General features: G+C 44.5%; 1 protein-coding gene across 3 annotated transcripts in view; it reads right to left on the minus strand.

The window, feature by feature from the left end:
• Window positions 1-22,257, minus strand: part of PDSS1 (decaprenyl diphosphate synthase subunit 1) — a 46,750-nt gene that overhangs the window by 2,323 nt on the left and 22,170 nt on the right. Inside the window, exons 8-10 of one of the 3 annotated variants that reach the window (XM_060097647.1) lie at window positions 6,817-6,897; window positions 6,600-6,713; window positions 845-912 (exon numbers count right to left, since the gene is read on the minus strand). In XM_060097647.1, the coding sequence (XP_059953630.1) occupies window positions 845-912; window positions 6,600-6,713; window positions 6,817-6,897 (263 nt within the window). Of the gene's footprint in view, window positions 1-831; window positions 913-6,599; window positions 6,714-6,816; window positions 6,898-22,257 lie in introns of those variants that run through there. The other 2 variants (XM_060097646.1, XR_009531818.1) reach the window with 2 other exon arrangements.

Consider the following 22,257-nt stretch of genomic DNA (forward strand, 5'->3'; position numbering starts at 1 on the left):
CACTCCCAGGTATACTGCCTTCTTTATCAGCTCCCGCTGCCCGCACACCGAGTTCTTAATCGTACGGCCAAACTACCCTCTAAAAAGGTGGTAGCCATAGCACGTCATGATTCACCATAGACAGAGTTAAGGGGTTTTGCTTTGTGGAAATGTTAAAAACCTGACAGGTAATTACTTGGGATTCTTTCAAGTATTTGACTAACGACGGATCTCAGACTACAACTGCCTACTGAAAATTGCTCACTCACTCTCAGTTGTGAGACCTTTTGGCTCCAAACGGCTCATCTGCAAAATACAGGGATCCAAACTGAAAATGTGCAAAAAGATCTGGCTTCCACAGAGAAGTTCTGAGGATATGTGGTGCTATATTTGAAATAAGCGTATAGCCCCTGAAGGTTAAAGTTTAATTTGCTATGTCGGTTTAAAATTTTTTCAAAGGTACCGTTTCTTTATTTGCACATTTCCTGCAGTTATGTAGGATGGACGAGGAGAGCCCAGTTTCCTAGGGCTCGGACAGGAGGGCAGCGGAGCTGCTGTGGTGGACGCGGGGGAGACGGGCTGCAAACCAACAGGCCTTACCCCTGACTGCACGTGGGAACCCCTTAGAGCTTCCCCAAAATGTTAGGGTCCAAGCCCCACCCAAGGCCAATTACATTAGAATGGGAAGACTTCTAGAAGAAAAATGCATAATATAACTTTGTCCTTCTCAGTTTTTGCCGCATCAAGAATTGATCAACCTTGGTCTTGCGTCAGAGATTCGTTCCGTTGTGTACAGAACTCGTCTGCCACACGGCACCTGCTGTCGCCGTCCTCCGTTCTGGACCCTCTCACCTGTAATACGTACTGTCTCGCTCTGTCCACGTCTCCTGGTGAACTGAACCGTCTCATTACCATGGCATTCATTTCTGGGAACTAACCAGAAAGAAAGAAAATCTATTTAACGCTCTTGGGAGAAATCAGATGTTCAAACACTAGTAGGTAAAAACAGGTAACAAAATCCACAAAAGTGATTAAACGTTTAAACGATGGGGGCGGGGGAGCAGTAAACCAGCGATTACAAGCAGCAGAGCTAAGAGGACTCCCGTTTCCGGGTCCAGGGACGAGCTGGTACACAAGAGGGGCAGCTGTTGATCCGTGTTCCCTCCACTGTTCTGCTGTATCCTTGGTCCAGGGCTGAGTCCGAGAGAAAAGAGGAGCAAACGTTCACCTCTAAAATCTCCTTCCTGGCTTCTCTTACGGATCTCAGCTTTAGGGGCCTACCGGGCCTCTCCCCCAAGGTTTCTGATTAAGTAGCGCTGGGGCCCGAGCATGCACTTCTAACATGTTCCCAGATGCTGCTGGTCCTGCTGGTCTCTGCTGACAAATTAGAACCACTGGCCTAAGAAGAAGGTGGGCAATGTGCTTTTAGTTCGAAACTGAGTGACACCCGAAGGCTACCAAGGTCTCTGAGCAGAGGGAGTCACGGGCAGGGCTCCGCGAGGCGGCTCGTGGAGGGGACGAGGGCAGCGCTGCTTGACACCGGCCGGCCCTGGAATCACGTGACCCTGCGTCATGGTTTTAAAAGCTCTTCAGTCATCTCTAATATGCAGCCAAGGTTGAGAACCATCAAATTAGAGGAGACAGAGGTAGAAGCAGCAGTCGGGTTACTGTAGTAAATTCTGAAGACCAGTGGTAAGCTGATGGCAGTAAGAGAAAAATAGAAGACAGCTATAAGACGCGTTGAAGACAAAATCTGTATTCTACGGTACTTGGCAGCAAGGTAGGAGAACTGCCGCCATGATAGGACTTGGGAAGCGGGAAGCCAGGACACCAAACCACTTCACTGTCTAGCCTGGAGCTCTAGTCCTGGTGCGGCCACAGCTGAGCCCCTCAGCCTGCTCATCTGTGTTAGGAAGCGGCTGAGCTACCTGATCAGAAATCTCTTAGTTCTACCAGCTTTGGGGTCCATGAAGTGAGAGGTTAAGAGGGGTCTGGTTCTGGCTGCGGCAGTGCTCGCAGCAGCTGCCAGCGCTTGCCTGGCAGTGAGCCCGAGGGATGAAAGCAGTTGTGGTCCTGTAGCCACCGCCTCGGTATTAGTAATCCTAGAGGAAAAATAGGGCACAGAGAGAAAAGTCTCAACTAGATGATGGCAAGTGAGGACTTAAGACTGTTCCTTTCAGAGCAAAGTACGTGTCCAGACAAAGCAGAGGCTGCTAGTAACGTCCTTATGAAATTTACAGAGCCGGCAGCTGGTCAGTTCTTAAACGAAAACCAGTAATTAGTTTTAGGTACTGGCTTTTTAAGAATAAAAATTGAAGTTTCATAGGAAACGAATCAGGAAAGCTCAAATCAATTTTACTGGTCAAAAGTCAAATCAAGTAGGCATTGGTCTTAGCTTCTTAATACCACATTTCAAAATTGGATTTCTAGAAGGCTGTATATCCTCAAAGCTACTGTGATACTGTCCTGGGCATCTGGTAAAATTACCATTTTTAGGGTAGATGAGCTTTTTCTGCAGCACCAACAACGATGGTAAAATGTGCTGATGGGGTAGTTTCTGATTCCTTTTACTATAAAAAGCACTGAGAAAGCAAAATTTGAAAAAAAAATTTTTTTTCTCCATTGAGTGTGACTACATCCTTCCTTTGACACATGCAGTGTGTGCAATCTTAATGTGCAAATATCAATATCAAACTCTTCCCTGAGGCACTCCCCCGTCCGTCCCCAGAATGTGTGAGAAGAAATGAGTAACATTAACAGGCAGGAGGAACACTGGCCTGCCCGCAGATGTGCTGAGAAATAAAGTTCCTGTTGGCCCAGGCTCTGGTTTTACAAGTAGGAAAATCACCCGTGGATGAATCAGAGTCCAACTGTGAAATCTGTCCATAAACTCACGACAAAGGCGATCAGTAAACTGTAGTGAGCTTGTTACTCAAGCAGGAACTTGGGTGACTCTAAGGCCACAACAGTCACAGCGAGCAGAAGCCCGTGCAGCTGGTGCGGGGCTGGTCCCGGTGACGGCAGTGGAAGCACGACCACAGGCTGACGTTTAGGTCTGGTGACTGACCGCAGACGGAAGGAGAGAGCTTTTAAAGGGTATCTGGGAACTACTGGAATCGCACCAAAAAAAGAGAACACTTCCATTTGGTTTGTGAAGATCTTGAAATCCAACCCCTGTAAAGGTTTACTTTAACATAAGGTTTTTGTTTTTATAGACAGTATGTGTACACATATACATGGAAGGACAGTCATCTCTGGGACCTCCCCAGCAATCCAGAAGCTTTTCTTAAATCCCCTGTTGTCAAGAAACCCCTTCAGAGAGAGGTCAAAAATAGTGAGTTCCAGACAGAGGGAGTTTCTATCAACAAACTCCAATTTCAAGACAACCCAGCATGCTAGATGAAAGCGGGAAAGTGGTTTCCCAAGGTTGCTTGTCCTGGTCCAGTGAAACTCCATGTTCATAAGCAGAAAAGTTCAAAGACTAATTTACCTAATCTGCAAACAAAACTCACCTACCTATGGAGAAAGATGACAGACTATCTTGCCACTCACTACTCCCCTAAACGGGCAGGTTAAGGACAAAGACTGAAGGCCGACAGAGCCGGCTCTGGGTGTCCTCAGTGCCTTTTCAGAGCGCGATCAGCCAGTCCTCTGCTCTGGGCGGCCTCCCGGGGCTCAGGCCCAAGGGGCACTTGCACTGGTCCCCACGAGCAGAGGCAGAAACACTGCAGCGTGTGGTGAAACGACACTGGTCTTTGAAGACATGGAGTGTTTAATTGCCTGTGGTGCCGTTTACCAGAGGTTACATTCTGGCCAAGTGTTGAGCATCACTTTCTTACTTGTAGAAGGCACATAATACCTACCACAAAAAGGAGTTGTGAGGTCAGAGTTAACAAACAAAAGGATCGTTTGCAAATTATAAAAACAATGCATTTTCATTAAATGGAGATAGGGCACATTCTCATGTTATTTTTGGAACTTGTTTTACCCCAAATCAATCTTAGCTCCAAAATCTTGACAAATTTCTGACCAAGAACCTAATTTTTGACAGTATAATCTGTTGTAGAGCCTAAACTTGATGTTTTAGTTGAAAAGAACTTAGACGGATCTGACCTAACTTTTGGCCCATGCGCCATGAGACAGAACAATCAGTCTGCTTAGGAAACAAGTCCTGTCCAGAGCCGCATCCTGCTCGGCCTTATTTGTGTCCCTTTCCTAAGGCTGCACGATGTGCCTTTTAACTCCTTTTCCTACTGCCTTCTGGACAGACAGGAAAAGCGCTGTCTGGTGAGGGTGAGTGTGTGCCTTGTGATGCTGGGATTTCCCAGTGATACACACAGAACTGTGGTTTGGGACACTGGAAGCTTCTGTTTGTTCCTTTTCCTTGCCTTTTTAAACCATCATTTTTTTAATCTCTTGTACATAACTGACAAGTCAATCTGTAGGAATGGTCCATTCCCCCCACTTTGCCCCTCCGTATCTGAACACAGAATTAGTCGTACTCCTTTGTGTAGAGAAAAGCAAATGCATTTCTTTTGAAATATGTTTGTGGTGAAACACAATCAGAAGAGGCAAACATTCTCAGTCATCTTAAAATTGAAGCAGGACCCAGCTGTTAACTTAGTATCACGGGGCTCATGACAATTATTTAGACTTGTAAAGCTTTCTATCAGCACAGCCCCCAAGGCTTTTTAGTAGATACAGGCTTCTTCAGGGAAAGCTGCCTTCCTCGGCCATCCTGATAACCCCAGGGCTGCAGCAGCTCCGTGCACTCGGCCCAGCTTGTCTTCCTTATTCACATTTCCTCACCAGGGCCCGGGGAACAGACTCATGTCTGCAGCTGTGCACACGGCAGCCAGCGCCTCGTCTTCCGAATCTGAGGATGCCTTACATTTACGTGGCTCGTGAATCCTCTGCTTTTTTGTGGGTTAATGGTTAAAAAAAAAAAAAAAGTCCCTCACTCATGCTTTAATGCACACAAGGGGATGTGACCGATTTTTGCCAGAACGCGGCACACGTATGAATACTCTCCTTGAGCTCTGGGTGGGCGAGTCAGTCTGTGTGGGAGAAAGGAGCCGCTCCTAGCAGGACTTGCACTTCTCACCTCTGCCTCAATGTCCCGAGAGGCTGCCCGGAGCCTGGTCACCAGCACCTCCATTCCCTTCCCTCGTTCCTGGCTTGACCGCTGTCCGCTACTGGTCTGCCCAAGGTAAGCGGCCCAGCCCCCAAGCATCAGCCTCCTCTGAGGGTCACCCCTGTTTACGGCTCTACTAGATAGTGACTAAAAGATGACCTCTCCTTTCTTGCACCAGCAACTGATCGAAAGCAAGGTTTCTGTAATCAAAATGGAATCATCGAGGTCTATGGAAGACATGATTTATCTTTGTAAATTTTGAGAAAGAATAGAGGCCAAATCTTCAGAAGACTAAAAGTTACAAAATTTTAGATCAAAGAGCTAATTTCTGATTTCATGGCATGGCGATGCCCATTTTACTGCTTTGCTCAGTAACAAATTAAATACTATTAAGACGAAAATCTATTAAAAAGCTGTCCAAATACCAGCTAATGCCCTACTTCTTTCAAAGAGCGTCTGGCACAGCCAGAAGCAGCGTGGCCAGGGGCCAAAGCAGGCTCTGGAAACGCCTGCCTTGCAAGTCACCTCAGCATCTCTGAAGCTTCTCCTCAGCTTTTCATCCATATTAAGGAGAATATGAAGGTAGCTTAACTTACTTCCTTAACTGACAGCCCCTCAACCTGGAGAAAGGAGGAATTATGTGGTTCTAGTGCATTCCACTGACTTCTTGACATTTTTGAGGCAATGGCTGAGGCTCTCTGAGAGCAGCAAACAGTCCCATTAAACTTCTAGAACTGGAGAATTTCTCATGCTTGGAGGCCTTCCTGTGCTTGTTTTAAGGGGCTCTGAGGCACAGCCAAAGTCCAGCCCTATCATCAAGATGTAGACACCACCCGCCTTGTCAGTGCCCAGAACACACGGAAAGAGTCACCATGCTTCCTTACATGCACACAGCGCTTAAGTTACACAGTATCTGCATGAACATCATCTCACTTAATCCTCACAATGACCTTGGGAGGAAGGCTGTCATCTTCTCAATGTTACAGATAAGGAAACGGACAGAGTTTAGGCGTGGAATGACTGGTCTAGACACCTCAGTCCTGGAACTAGGATCACATCCAGAGCTGTGGTCTCTCAGAAATGCTTTCCATCTCCTCCTCCTCTAACCTTCCCATCAGCCATGCCTGGCAGGTCCTGGTCCTGCAGGGCTTCTCAGCAATGTGTCCAGGGGAGTTCACAAAACATACCTGCTGGGACTTCCCTGGTGGCACAGTGGTTAGGAATCTGCCTGCCAATGTAGGGGACACAGGTTCGAGCCCTGGTCCAGGAAGATCCCATATGCCGTGGAGCAACTAAGCCCGTGAGCCACAACTACTGAGCCCGTGAGCCACAACTACTGAAGCCCACGCGCCTAGAGCCCGTGCTCCGCAACAAGAGAAGCCACCGCACCACAACAAAGAGTAGCTCCCCTCGCCGCAACTAGAGAAAGCCTGCGCACACAGCAACGAAAACCCAATGCAGCCCCCAAAAAACCCAAAAGACATACCTGCTGACAAGCAAATAAGACGGGACCGGTGGCTAACCCGAGCTTCAGGTCGGCCGAGGTCGGCTTGCCCAGCCGGCCAGAACATGAGGTGAAGTCCAGGACGTCATCTATTAGCTGGAAAGGGAGGAGGGGCTGTTACAAGCATCACCATCCCAGTGTCCCCGCCACCCTGCCCGCTGGACCAACAGGCTGCACTCTTACAAAGCAGCAGACCAACCTGAAAAGCGAGTCCCACGTTTTTTCCGTATTGATAGGCAATTTCATGCACCACTGGGTCAGGGCATCCCAGGACAGAGACCTGAAACAGAGGATCCTGAGATAGGCTGCTGGCAGGGCGGCGGCCCCGGAGGGGGAGTCATGCCTCCTTCCTCTTAGAAAAGAGGCAGTGAGGCTGGATTATGTGCAGTCAGGAGAGACTGCTATCAGGAGACCAGACACGTACAAAGTACCTGTGATTCAAACGTTTGTAATGAAAGGATTTCAGCCTCAGATTGTTTTCTTAAACTTTAAGAAAACTCTCCTTTTCCCCCTTCTTTCACAGGATAAGCCATCTTTCCCACTGCTTAGAAAAAACCGAGTTACAACTAGACCAGTTCTGCTGGTCAGCCTTTTTGACACGCAAATGAGAGACTCCAGTATTTGAAGTGCTGGCTTCCAGCACTCAGCAAACCTTGCCCAACTGTTGGCATTATTTTTATTTTTCCACCGACTTACCCTTGTTTTAGGGATAGATATCTAATCTGATCTAATTGTACACAGGATGTTGCCATGTTTATTTCCCCATGTGTAGTCCTTTCTTATAATAATTTTTGGTGATTTCACTTAATTCTGAAACTCTATTATTTCTTGATGTGTCTGTAATAGCCTCAAGTCTCATGCCCCTGTTGCTGTTTCCATATTTCTCTCACAAGAAGTCATGTAACTGTATAAACGCCTTTTTTTCCCCCTTTCCAGTGGGGGAGAAATAGGACTTCTAAGTCTTCTGTAAAACTCCAAAAAACCCAGCTGGCACTGGCCACTCAGTGCATTTCCCGCTGCTCTGCTAAGCATGCAAAGCAGGCCCCCCCACATTTCAGAGAACAGAGATGGTAAAAACCAAAATGGGGTTGGGGGGCGCTGGGAGGAGGAGAGGGACACTCCACTACTGGAGAGGGAAGGTCTGTACTGACCCCCGGAGAGCCAGACGGTGCTCTTCTGGCCCGCACAGTCACCATGTGACCTTTGTGTGTCACTGAGTCTTTCTGCGCTTCATCTTCCTCATCTGTAAAATGCAGGCTCTTAAGTGCCTACTGCAGAGGGCTGCTGTGAGGAATACACATGATGCTACCTGTAAACGCTCAGCACAGGGCCGGGCAGCTAGTTATAACTCTGTATGTCCGCTGTGACTGTGAACAGTCCTCCCCTCCACTGGATGCGGAAACAGGAGCCTGGAGAGTGTCCAGGCACCTCTGCTGCAGCCAGAGCACAGAACCTGCTCGGCCCTGAGAAGGCTTCCGGTGACTGAATGAAGCCTGTGCCTGTATAATGTTTGGCCACACATCCTCGATGAAAAAGCCCACATCATAAAAGGCCAGGCGGCCCCTTACTTGAGTGAATAATAAACTCAACTGCTTTCACCATCAAAGACCTTACCACTGGCAGGCACTGACCCACAGGCTGTAGGGAGGGATCTAAGAGACCACCCAGGAGACAGTGTAGAAATTTTGAAAGAAGAAATGCATCAACTTGTCTGAGAGAATGAGTGTATGGCAAGGCCTGGGCAGCCTGGGATACGCTGAGCTCAGAACACAATGACACCCCCTTCCAGGCAGAAATAACTCATAAAGCAATTCTGTAGACAGGGTAATGCTGTTTCCTCAACACAAAGCAGCACAGAAATACAAACTTCCTTCTGAGAAGTCAAAGATTTTTAAAAACTCCATTCTATTTCTAAACTCAAAGAATTAAAATTTATGGAGCACTTTACATTATCTTAGTTAAATTTCACAACATCCCATAAATATTTCTTCTGCGGCTGATGACAGTAAAAGCTAACAATCACTGAGCACGCTCTGGGCCGGGCGCTATTCCGATTTCTCCCATTTTAACTCACTGAGGAGGCAGCTGCTGAGACACAGAGGGGACCAGACATTGCAGGACAAGGAGACGGTGGGGTCAGGACTGAGCCCAGGAGGTCTCCTCCAGACACTCTTCTTCATCACTCGGCTACACTGCTTCCAAAGGGCCTCAAAGTCAAGGCTCAGAGAGGCCAAGTCACGTGGCCCAGGACGCATAAAGCCTTGAGGTCTGCCTGCGCTGCCTGCTGCAGCTCACAGGCGAGGACGCAGAAGCCCGCTACTCCTCCGCGGGCAGCTTCCGGCCCCCAGGCTGGGAAGGGACATTTCTGCTCGATGTGCACCAGTGCAGAGCAAAGAGCACCCCTCACCCCTGCAGAGGCCTGCTCCCCCGACCCAGGTGAGGACTGTCTGGATCTGTCCTACCCGAGCAGGAAAGGCAGAAGCACTGCAACCCCCAAAACGGCCAAGAGGTGTGCTGATGGAAGTGAATGCTTCTTGCCCTCAGCATCACAGAGATGCCTCAAATCTTTCTGGAGAAGGGTGGAGAACCAAGAGTGATTCGGTAAAAGCAAGCAGAGCTCAGCTAAGTGTTCTGTTTGAAGCAGGCCCGCAGCCAGGCCACGTGGTGCACACGTGCGTCTTTGGGGGGAAGGTCCACACCTTTCAGGAGACTCTCCTACGCCTTGCTTCAAAAAGGTCAGAAAGTCCTGTTTACACTGGCAGGGGCACAGCACTTGACATTTATCAAGCATCTCTATCTTTAAAGGGTGTGTTTACACCACCATAAGAGTTAATATACGTACTGTGGTATTATTTATTAAAAATAATGGAGGGACTTCCCTGGTGGCGCAGTGTTAAGAATCTGTCACCAATGCAGGGGACGTGGGTTCGATCCCTGGTCTGGGAAGATCCCACATGCCGCAGAGCAAGCAAGCCTGTGCGCCGTAACTACTGAGCCTGCACTCTAGAGCCCACGAGCCACAGCTACTGAGCCCACGCGCCGCAACTACTGAAGCCCACGCACCTAGAGCCCGTGCTCCACAACAAGAGAAGCCACCGCAATGAGAAGCCTGCGCACTGCAACAAAGAGTAGCCCCTGCTCGCTGCAACTAGAAAAAGCCCACGCGCAGCAACGAAGACCCAACACAGCCAAAATAAATAAATACATTAAAAAATAATAATAATAAATAAAAATAATGAAGATTATTGGAGCTCCACCATTACACAAAAAATATCAAAAGAGGTCGTTGTCAGAAACCAACAGAAAATATTGTGAGAAAACATTTTCAACATAGTTATCACAGATGATGGGCTAATATTCTTAATATATAAAGATCTCTTTAAAACTGAGAGGGAAAAAAGACCAACCACCCATTAGAAAAATGGGCAAAAGACATGAGTAGACAATTCACAAATATTAAAGACATAAAAACGGCCCTTAAGGATCTTAAAAGGAGTTCCACTTCACTCAGAAAGGAGAGATGTAAATTAAAACCCCACTGTAATACCATTTCTCATCTATCAGACGGTCAAATATTAAAAGTCTGAGGCCACGTTCAGTTAGTGTAACTGTAGGGAAACAGGCAAGACTCGCCCCTAAACTGCTGGTGGAAACGCATACACACAGCCCTCATGGAGGGATAGATTCTAACAAAACCACATACACCGTTACTTTAAAACAGAGCCCAAAGGCACACCTCTAACAACACAAAAATACATCTGCACGGACTTCCCTGGTGGCGCAGTGGTTGGAAGTCCGCCTGCCGATGCAGGGGACACGGGTTCGTGCCCCGGTCCAGGAGGATCCCACATGCCGCGCAGCAGCTGGGCCCGTGAGCCATGGCTGCTTAGCCTGTGCATCCGGAGCCTGTGCTCCGCAATGGGAGAGACCACAACAGTGAGAGGCCCACATATCGCCAAAAACAAAAACAAAAACAAAACAAACAAAAAAAAATACATCTGCACAAGCTTAGTCACTGCAGTATTATTTGTAGTTATATCAGAAATCGGGATGTCTGTATATAGGAATGCTGAGTAAACCATGCCATGTCCACACGGTGGGATACGATGCAGCTGTTTAAAAAGAGGAAGAGTCTACAAATCGGCATGGACTGACACCCATTGTATACTGTTAACTGCAGAAAGCAAATGCAAAAGCAACACAGAAAGCAGTAGAGTATAATACTGATTTTTGTTGTAAGAAAGAAGGGGAAATAACATACATGTGCTCATTTGTGTAAAAAGAAACACAGGAAGGAGGAAGCAGACACTAAGGAGACTGGTGACTTACAGGGTGGGTGGAAAGGATCGGGTAGGGCCAGGGTGAAAGGGATGAGCGGGCAGTCACCTCTTGTACACTTGACTTCCGGAGCCACGTTAATGCTTCCCATGCTAGAAACAACAATCACCTCGAAACCAAAGCACAAAATCAGTCAGAATGGAAGGGAATCCCTAAAATGGAATAAAAAGGAACCGAACTATATTTCAAATAATAAAACCACTGCAGCGAGACAGGGAGAAAGGTAAATTTTGAACACAGAACTTTGACAATGTTATCCTGAAGCTAAAGACAAAAGGAACTATAAATACTGAACTACTAGGTTTTCTCACAGAGATATGAGCCATCAATTTTTAACCCTGTACGGTATATTCTAGGATTGAGCAAATAAATATGTTGCGGAGAATGGGGTCCATGTTTCTTACTTTTGGGGAAGGAAGTTACAAGTAAGGAAAGACAGAATGTTGGTATAAATCATGAAACCTATAGTATGGTAACAATATGGTACCTCAGGGGTTTGAATAAACACAGATGGATAAAGACACAGCTATACACATGTCCACATAGATTACACACACACACATTCTCTAGCTGTGTCCACTGGGAGAGCCTAGGAGCGATGACACCCAGTGTCCAGGTCTTGGTTTCTAAATACCATTCTCCACCAAAAGGAACCAGTGCCCCTTGGAGAAATGATGGACCCCAGCGCTGGGGAGGACAAGACAAGCTTGGAATATCTCCTGCCAGAAATTAAGGAAGTACTGAAAGAATGACAGCGACAGATTAAAAGGACACAGGAGTCAGGCTGAAGGGCCTTTCCCATTGGCCAAATATGGGACAACTGAGCATTAAAATACCAGTAATGGTTATAATCCATAGACTAAAATAGAACCCAAGAGTCCATACAGATAAGCTCTTCCTTAGAATAAAACACCAAGTCTACTGTAGAAGTGATGTGCAGAAGAAATGACGGAATTAAACCGTCATTTGGCAACTGTCTCAGGAAAGAATCACAAATAGATGTTAAAACCAGAGTCAGAGTTTGATATGAAACGGAACCATTTACATAATCTCAAAATACTTCCCCCAAATAGGGAAAAACAGTAAACTTAAATGGAAGAACCTGGTAGACACGACCTTAACCAAGTGATCAAAATGAATGTACCGGTAACAGGACAAAGGGACATGGTGCACCCGGCCTCCCCATGGGATGACCTGAAGGCACAGCATGGCTCCTGTGGTGTGCCTGCCCCAAATTCACAGCCTTGGACCCCATGTTGAGAAATACCACACAAACCCAACCTGAGGGGCTCAGCGACATAACTGGCCTGTACTCTTCAAGATATCAAGGTGATATAAGGACAAAGAAAGACTGAGAAACTGTTCCAGATTAGAAGAGACCGAAGATCCAGGACAGAGAGAGAAGCAAGACGACGGAGCAGGAAGACGTGGCGCGCACCTCCCCCCACAAACACACACAGTAAAAATACACTGACATGTGGAACAATTCTCACAGGAAACCAACTGCAAACTGGCAGAAGATTTCACATACAACTAGAGCTACAAAAAAAGATCTCTACGTAACTGCATAGGCCGAAAAAAAAAAGGCATCAGGATGAAACTGGTGCCCCTGGGAGGGATGGGGAAGGAGGAGAGGTCCACAAAGGCAGGCCCTCACCCTGGGGAGCCCCCGTCTGCTGGGAGGTCCACTGGGACAGACAGAGGGGCTGGAGGGGCCTGGACTCTGCTCGTGAGGAGTGCGTGTGTGCGGGCTTACCCGCAGTCACAGCCCAGACGGGCACTGCCACCTGCCACCTGACCACACCTCCCAGTCCAAAACACACGCCAGACGGGGCTACTAGTATAAACAGCAGCTGGGCACTGAATCTCAGGAGGACAGGGGTGGACGGGCCCTGGAGAGGACTTGGTCTAGTTGCACGGAGACAGCCGGGAGGGCCCGGTGCGTGGTCCAGGCCCAACCTCAGAGCCCACTGTCTGCGTGCACATAGTGGAGGTGGGTCCGTCAGTGGTGGACTTGGTATGCAGACTTAGTGCACACACCGGGTGATGCCACAGAAATGCTCGTCTTGGGCGGACAGCCCCTGGGGAGGAGTACGCAGCAATTCGTTCCCCAGCAGCTATGCTCTGGTTTGCCCGCCCCACACCGCAGCTTGGAGCCGGTTCTGGGGCCAACAGGTCCTGGGAGAGGCAGTCCAAGCCCCAGGCAGCAGCACAGCCACCTGCAGCCACAATGCTCCAGCCCTTAGCACCAGCCCACTCCACACCACAGCCTAGCACTAGGTCTGGAAAAAACACAACAGAGAAAGGGACATGACCTTGGGCCACTTCTGGGCAGAGGTGCAGACGCCTGCACTGGTGGCGCATAGTTTCATGGTGGCCACATGGGCCTCACTTGCTTCAGCACTCACCTCCTTTGGAACAGAGCACGCTCTCAAGGGCAACAGAGCCTTACTGAACCCAACCCTTAGGGCACCTACTCAAACCCCTGGGGAGCAGACCTTGCCCCTGACAGGGCTCTGACAGCCACAGAGCAAAGAGGAGGTCCCGCCCAACTTCCAGTGCAGGCTCTGGTCACCACAACACCAATCACACCCCTTATCAAGGGGATAATAGCCAGCACACTCTACGACATGGCTGGCATCCACACCAAAAACAGGCCTCACACCAAAAATATTGGACTCACAGTCTACATGGGAACACTCCCACATAAAAGCACCCCTTGAAGACCACAGTAGACAACTGATTCTCCTAAATTCATAGAAACAGAGAAAGTTAAGTAAAATGGAAAAAGCAGAGGAATTACTCCCAAAAGAACAAGAGAAATACCCTGAAAAAACAACCAATAAAACAGAGCTCACCAGTCTACTAGACCCTGAGTTCAAGAAGGAGGTAATAAAAATGCTAAAGGAGTTAAGAAAAACTATTGAAAGAAATGCTGACCACCACAACAAGGAACTAGAAACTGTAAAGAGGGACCAATCAAAATTAGACACATCATTTATCAAGATAAAAAACAATCTAGAAACAGACTAAATAACGCAGAACAAATATGTGATCTGGAAGATAGAATAATGGATATCACCCAATCAGAACAGCACACAGAAAGACAAATGAAAAAAAATGAAAGCAACATACGAGATCTATGGGATAATATAAAGCGTGCCAACCTATGCATAATAGGGGTTCCTGAAGGAGAAGAGAGAGAGTAGGGGACCAAAAATGCATTTCAAAAAATTATGGCTGAAAACTTCCCAAACCTAAAGAAGGAAATAGATAGCCACGTACAGGAAACACAAATAATCCCAAACAAGATGAACCCAAAGAGACCTACAACAAAACATATCACAATTAAAATGGCAAAAGTTAAAGCTAAAGAGAGAATTCTGAAGGCAGCAAGAGAAAAACAGAGTCAGTTACAAGGGACCCCTCATATAAGGCTATCAGCTGATTTCTCTGCAGAATCTTTGCAGGCCAGAAGGGAGTGGCATGATATATTCAAATTCCTGAGAGGGAAAACCCACAATCTAGGGTATTTTAATCAGCAAGATTATCATTTAGAATAGAAGGAGAAATAATGAATTTTTCAGACAAGCAAAAACTAAAAGAGCTCATCAATACTAAACCTACCCTAAAAGAAATATTGAAAGGCTTTCTCTAAATAGAAAAGAAGCAAGAATCTATAGGAAAGAGAAAAACATAATAGGAAAGGCATATATATAAAAGGACTGAAGATCACTTAAATAAGACAGCACACAGATTAAAAAACAATCAAAAAATTTTGTAAAAATGATTATAACTACAATTAACAGCAAAACGATGAACATGAAGATGTAAAATAGGACATCAAAATCACAAAATATGGGAGAGAGGAGTAAAAAAATGTAGATCTTTCAGAATATATTTGAACCTATCAGTCTAAAGTAAGTAGATATTGTTATGAGTCTACATACTTGAACACTAGGGTAACCACAAATAAAAAACATACAACAGATTCACAAAAACCAAAAAAGAAAGGAACTCAAGCATAATACAAAAGAAAACCATGAAACCACAAAAGGAAAAACAAAAAGAAGAAATTATCAAACAAGAACTACAAAATCAACTGGAAAACAAGGTTTAAAATGGTAATAAACACATACTTGTCAATAATTACGTTAAATGTCAATGGACTAAATGCTCCAGTCAAGACACAGAATGGCAGAATGGATTAAAAAAAAAAAACATCCCGAAAACCTACAATATACTGCCTACAAGAGACTCACCTCAGGGCAAAAGGCACACAGATTCAAAATGAGGGGATGAAAAAAGACATTTCATACAAATGGGAAGGACAAGAAAGAAGGCATAACAATATTCAAATTGAACAAAACAGGCTTTAAAACAAAGCGCATAAAGAAAGACAAAGAAGGACATTATATAACGATAAAGGGATCAATACAAGAGGATATTACAGTTGCTAACATATATCCACCCTATATAAGAGCACCTAAATACATAAAACAAATACTAACAGACATAAAGGGAGAAACTGACAGGAATACAATACTAGTAGGAGACTTTAACACCCCAATGACATCAATGGACAGATCTTCCAGACAGAAAACCAATGAGGCAACAGAGGTCCTAAGTCACACAATAGACCAGTTGAACTTAATTGGCATCTACAGGACACTGCATCTAAAAAAACCCAGAATACACATTCTTCTCAAGCATGCATGGAACATTCTCTAGGAACAGACCACATACCAGGACACAAGATAAGCCTCAACAAACTTAAGAGGACAGAAATTATTTCAAGCATGTTTTCTGGCCACACCATTATGAAACTAGAAATCAACCACAGAAAGAAAAAGGGGGAAAAAAATGAACACATGGAGACTAAACAACATGCTACTGAAAAACCAATGGGCCAATGATGAAATCAAAGAGGAAATCGGAAAATATCTCAAGACAAACAAAAATGAAAACACAACCTTACAAAAATCTACAGGATGCAACAAAAGCAGTTCTTAGAGGGAAGTTCATAGGGATACAGGCTTTCCTCAAGAAATAAGAAAAATCTCAAACTAAACTACCACCTAAAATAATTAGATAAAGAGCAAACAAAACCCAAAGTCAGCAGAAGAAAAGAAATATAAAGATCAGAGAAGAAAAAAATAAAAGAGAGATTAAAATATCAATAGGAACTTCCCTGGTGGCAGTGGTTAAGAATCCACCTACCAATGCAGGGGACATGGGTTCGAGCCCTGGTCTGGGAAGATCCCACATGCTATGAAGCAACTAAGCCTGTGCTCCAGAACTACTGAGGCTGCGCTCTAGAGCCCGCGAGCCACAACTACTGAGCCTGCGTGCCACAACTATTGAAGCCTGGGTGCCTAGAGTCCATGCTCCGCAACAAGTGAAGCCACCATAATGAAAAGTCCATACACCGCAACAAAGAGTGGCTCCCGCTCACCACAACTAGAGAAAGCCTGCAGAGCAACGAAGACCCAATGCAGCCAAAAATAAATAAATAAATTTATTATTTTTTTAAATCAATAAAACCATGAGCTGGTTTTTTTTTTTAAGATAAACAATATCAACAAGCCTCTAGCCAGGAATCACCAAGAAGAAAAGAGAGGACCCAAATAAACAAAATAAGAAATGAAAGAAGAGAAGTAATAACCGATATCACAGAAATACTAAAAAACATGAGAAAATACTATGAACAGTTATGCCAAGAAATTGGACAACCCAGAAGAAATGGACAAGTTTCTAGAAGCATACAGCCTGCCAAAACTAAGTCAAGACGAAACAGATAATTTGAACAGTCCGATCACTAGAAGTGAAATAGAATCTGTGGTAAAAAAAAAAAAAAAACAGGCAAGAAAAAAATAATAAAAGGTATCCAAATTGGAAGAGAAGAGGTAAAACTGTCTCTATTTGCAGATGACATGATACTCTATATAGAAAATGCTAAAGACTCTACATAAAAACTATTAGAATAAAGGAATTCAGCATGGTAGCAGGATACAAGATTAATAAAAAGAAGTCTGTTGCATTTCTTTACAATAACAATGAAATATCAGAAAAAGTAAAAAAAAAAAAAAAAAAAAACCAGAACAAAACAAAACAAAACCTCATTTAAAATCACTTCAAAAAGAAAAAGAAACCCCAAAACCAACTTAGGAATAAACTTAACCAAGGAGGTGAAAAATCAATACGTTGAAAACTATAAAACATTGATAAAGGAAACTGAAGATGATTCAAAGAAATGGAAACATATCCCAGTCTCGAATTGAAAGAATTAATATTGTTAAAATGGCCATACTACCCAAAGCAATCTACAAATGTAATACAATCCCTATCAAAATACCCATGACATTTTTCACAGAACTGGAACAACTAATCCTAAGATTTACATGGAACCACAAAAGACCCAGAACTGCCAAAGCAATCCTGAGGAAAAAGAACAAAGCTGGAGGCATAACCCTTCCAGACTTCAGACAATACTACTACAAAGCTACAGTAGCAAAACAACATGGTATTGACACAAAAACAGATAGATCAATGGAACAGGATAGAGAACCCAGAAATAAAGCACACAACTATGGTCAGTTGATCTACAACAAAGGAAGCAAGAACATACAATGGAGAAAAGGTAGTCTCTTCAACAAATGGTGATGAGACAGCTGGACAGCTACGTGTATGCCAATGAACTTAGACCACTCCCTCACACCATACACAAAAATAAACTCAAAATAGTTTAAAGACCTAAATATAAGACATGACACCGGGCTTCCCTGGTGGCGCAGGGGTTGAGAGTCCGCCTGCCGATGCAGGGGACACGGGTTCATGCCCCGGTCCGGGAAGATCCCACATGCCGCGGAGCGGCTGGGCCCGTGAGCCATGGCCGCTGAGGCTGTGCGTCCGGAGCCTGTGCTCCACGACGGGAGAGGCCGCAGCGGTGAGAGGCCCGCGTACCGCAAAAAAAAAAAAAAAAAAAAAAAAGACATGACACCATAAAACTCCTAGAACATAGGCAAAAAATTCTTAGACATAAATCACAGCAATATTTTCTTAGATGAGTCTCCCAAGGCAAAAGAAATAAAAGCAAAAGTAAACAAATGAGACTTAATCAAACTTAAAAGTTTTTGCACAGTACTGTAAGGGAAATCATCAACAAAAAGAAAAGACAACCTATGGACTGGAAGAAAATATTTGCAAATGATGTGACCATTAAGGGGTTAATATCCAAAATATACAAAGAGCTCATACAACTCAGTACCAAAAAAACAACCCAATCAAAAAATGAGCAGAAGACCTAAATAGACATTTCTCCAAAGAAAACACAGAGATCACCAACAGGCACATGAAAAGATGCTCAACATCACTAATTATTAGAGAAATGCAAATCAAAACCACAATGAGGTATCACCTCACACTGGTCAGAATGGCTATCAACAAAAAGTCTACAAATAAATGTTGGAGAGGGTGTGGAGAAAAGGGAACTGTTGGTGGGAATGTAAATTGGTGAGGCCACTATGGAAACAGTACGGAGGTTCCTTAAAAAACTAAAAATAGAGCTACCATATGATCCAGCAACCCCACTCTGGGCGTATATCCAGAAAAGATGAAAACTCTATTTCAAAGAGATACATGTACCCCAATGTTCATAGCAGCACTATTACAACAGCCAAGACATGGAAGCAACCCAAGTGCCCATCAAGAGATGATCAGTTTAGGGCCTCCCTGGTGGCGCAGTGGTTAAGAGTCCGCCTGCCGATGCAGGGGATACGGGTTCGTGCCCCGGTCTGGGAGGATCCCATATGCCGCGGAGCGGCTGGGCCCGTGAGCCATGGCCGCTGAGCCTGCGCGTCCGGAGCCTGTGCTCCGCAACGGGAGAGGCCACAACAGTGAGAGGCCCGCATACCGCAAAAAGAAAAAAAAAAAAAAAAAAAAAAAAAGAGATGATCAGTTTAAGAAAATGTGGTATATATATACACAATGGAATATTACTCAGCCACAAAAAAAGAATGAAATATTGCCATCTGCAGCAACATGGATGGACCTAGAGAATATTATACTAAGTGAAGTCAGAGAAAGACAAATATATGATATCGCTTATATGTGAAACCTAAAAATCAATACAAATCAATCTATATACAAAACAGAAACAGACTCACAGATATAGAAAATAAACTTATGTTTACCATAGGGTGCAGGGATAAATTAGGAGTATGGGATTAACAGATACAAACTACTATAAGTACAACAGATGAGCAACAGGATTTACTGTACAGCACAGGGAATTATATGCAATATCTTATAATAACCTATGGTGGAAATAATCTGATACAGATATGACTGAATCACTTTGCTGTACACCCGAAACTAACACAACTATACTACCAATGAACTATAATTCAATTAAAAAAAAAAAAGAAAAAAAAAAGATTCTTGACAACTAAATGCCACATGAGATCCTGGGCCAGAAAAAAATTTTCCCATTTGTTACTGATATAACAATATTACAACAACTGTTAAAATTTGAATAAGGTCTATTTGTAGATTAGATAAGAATATCATAACCAAAAATAGGTGTTCAGCAGATATGACCCACAAACCAAAATTCTGTGGTGGCCCTCTGTAGCTTTGAAAATGAGGTAACAAGAAGACAGTCAATTGATTCCAGGCCACATGCAGCACTCGAGAGAAAAGAAATTCAGAAAGAAATGAGAAAAATACATGAACCTGGGCTTCCCTGGTGGCGCAGTGGTTGAGAGTCTGCCTGCCGATGCAGGGGACAGGGGTTCGTGCCCCGGTCCGGGAAGATCCCACATGCCGTGGAGCGGCTGGGCCCGTGAGCCATGGCCGGTGAGCCTGCGCGTCCGAAGCCTGTGCTCCACAACGGGAGAGGCCACAACAGTGAGAGGCCCGCGTATCAAAAAAAAAAAAAAAAAAGAAATACATGAACCTGTAGGATTATCATACCCAGTTCTGGGTTCAAATCCCAGCTCGGCTACCGCCTGACTCAGTAACACCGGATGGGCCACCAGACCCCTCTGGTCTCATTCCCATCAGATTTTCTGGGGAACGAGGCATAGTGTTCATTGGTAAGCTACACAACGTATTTTGCATGACTATGCGTAGAAACAAGGAGCCAATCATCTTTCAAGATTACTTCTATTTTTAACATCAATCAGTGTCCCAAAGCAATCCTGAACAGCCCTCTCTTAATCTTAATACTATTTTCCATTAAATAGCTCTTAGGACAATGAATTTTAAGCTATTAAGTTCCCTTCAAATTCCCATAACATCTTGGAATTCCATTAGTTCTGCTATAATGATTCTGACGTTTAAATTCTCCTTACTCCTTCCTTTTGGCATCTCTAATTTGCTTTGCATGCGTTCTTTCAGAGCTCACGTCTTTGCATTTTAAGTACCAAGATTGCACAAAAATAGCAATTCTGAATATATAACACCTCTGGAACATCTCTACCCATAGGCACTTAAATATAGAAACTTTTATTGAGAGAGCTCACACTAAGATTCTGCTTTATTATTCCAACAGCTCTGGAGCTTAGGAATACATCGCATGAAAAGTGGGTAGTTCTGGGGTGATGCCAGCATGCCTCCTAGTGGACAGTATAAAACATTTCATTTTTAACGAGGTTCGGGCCATATTAATATGCAAGTCCCCTTTTAACTTGCTCATCTGTGAAGGATGAGGTCCTCTTTATAAGCGACTACAAGTGCTATCCTGTCTTTGGCTTCCTAAGCAGAGGAGAGTGAATTAAGTCTTTCCTTGATGACGTGGCTCCACTTCTGCGGGCCCTTGTAGGATTCGATCACTGAGTGCACTACTTCATGTTCTGGCTCCAGTGTCACGCTGCTGCCCTGGGCCTGTGTGGACAATGACCCTCAGGTTTTCCAGTTCCAACAGCCCCGCTAAGTGCTAGTGCTTCTAAGTGCAGCCTCAGGCCTGTGAAGTTGTTACTGAGCTTCCCCTAACACAGTAATGTGCCTTATGAGGATGGGTCTCCATCTTCATGGAGATTTTGGCATCAAAATCCAATGAAGGATTAAGGTCACAGCTTTATGGCCCCCATTTTAAATCAGTTATTCTTTTATTTAGCATTCTAGTGTCTATCATATTGTTGTCTCTCTTTTTTTAGAAAACTACACTCGCAATTTCTTGGAAATAATAATAAAAAAAAAAAGAAAATGCTCTTTCAATAAAAAGACAAAAATGGCTGAGATTGTGGCCAGCATGTTCTACATAATTCACATTCCTTAGGGTTTCACTTAGGTCTTTTTAGGAAGAAATGTTGCTCTCATTCTTTTCTGGCTTTACAAATTACACATTTCTTGACACTTTTCCAAATAGAGGCACTATTGGCAAAGGACCTTTTCACCTGAGAGGCCTGAGAAAAAGCTCCCTTTAACTGTAATTATGGTATAATTATTACATAATTATGTAATTATGTTAATTATGTATCACGACAGCAATTGACATTTGGCCCTTAGAAGTCTTCCTTTCTTGTTGCTTTAATTACAAGGGACTCTTACTTGCCCAGTTTTCATCTCATTTATATCTGCTAGGCTGAGAGACAGTCAGATGAACAATTCTATGGAGAGAATTGTCTCATTCATGGGCTAGCAGTGAATACCACAGTTTAGTCTACAGATTAAGGATAATACTAACTGATTTTTAAAAAGAAAAACTATGCGAAGAGTAAAGGGAAGGCCAAAGAGAAAGCAAGGGGTAAAAAAAGTTATGGTTCACACTCAATTTATACTCGGAAGGAAAATGGCTTGTCTATATTTCATATAACTGGGAGGATCTACTACTCATAAGAAAAGTATATAGACCACCAGTACAATCTGATAGTTATATATTTTCTCCCAGGTCAATATTATACTTAAGAACACAGCACTTCATTACTTTTTATACGTAAAATGTAAGAAACAGTGTGTGTGATAATCACGAGAGAAACTATTTACGATAAGTTGTTCAAAATGTTATACCATTTAGGGACTTCTCTGGTGGCACAGTGGTTAAGAATCTGCCTGCCAACGCAGGGGACATGGGTTTGATCCCTGGTCCGGGAAGATCCCACATGCCGCAGAGCAGCTAAGCCGATGCGCCACAACTACTGAGCCTGCGCTCTAGAGACTACGAGCCACAACTACTGAGCCCACGTGCCACAACTACTGAAGCCTCCACGCCTACAGCCCGTGCTCTGCAACAACAGAAGCCGCCACAATGAGAAGCCCGTGCACCACAACGAAGAGTAGCCCCTGCTCACCGCAACTAGAG

Source organism: Mesoplodon densirostris, chromosome 4 (genome assembly GCF_025265405.1).
Source record: "Mesoplodon densirostris isolate mMesDen1 chromosome 4, mMesDen1 primary haplotype, whole genome shotgun sequence".
Lineage (NCBI taxonomy): Eukaryota > Metazoa > Chordata > Mammalia > Artiodactyla > Ziphiidae > Mesoplodon > Mesoplodon densirostris.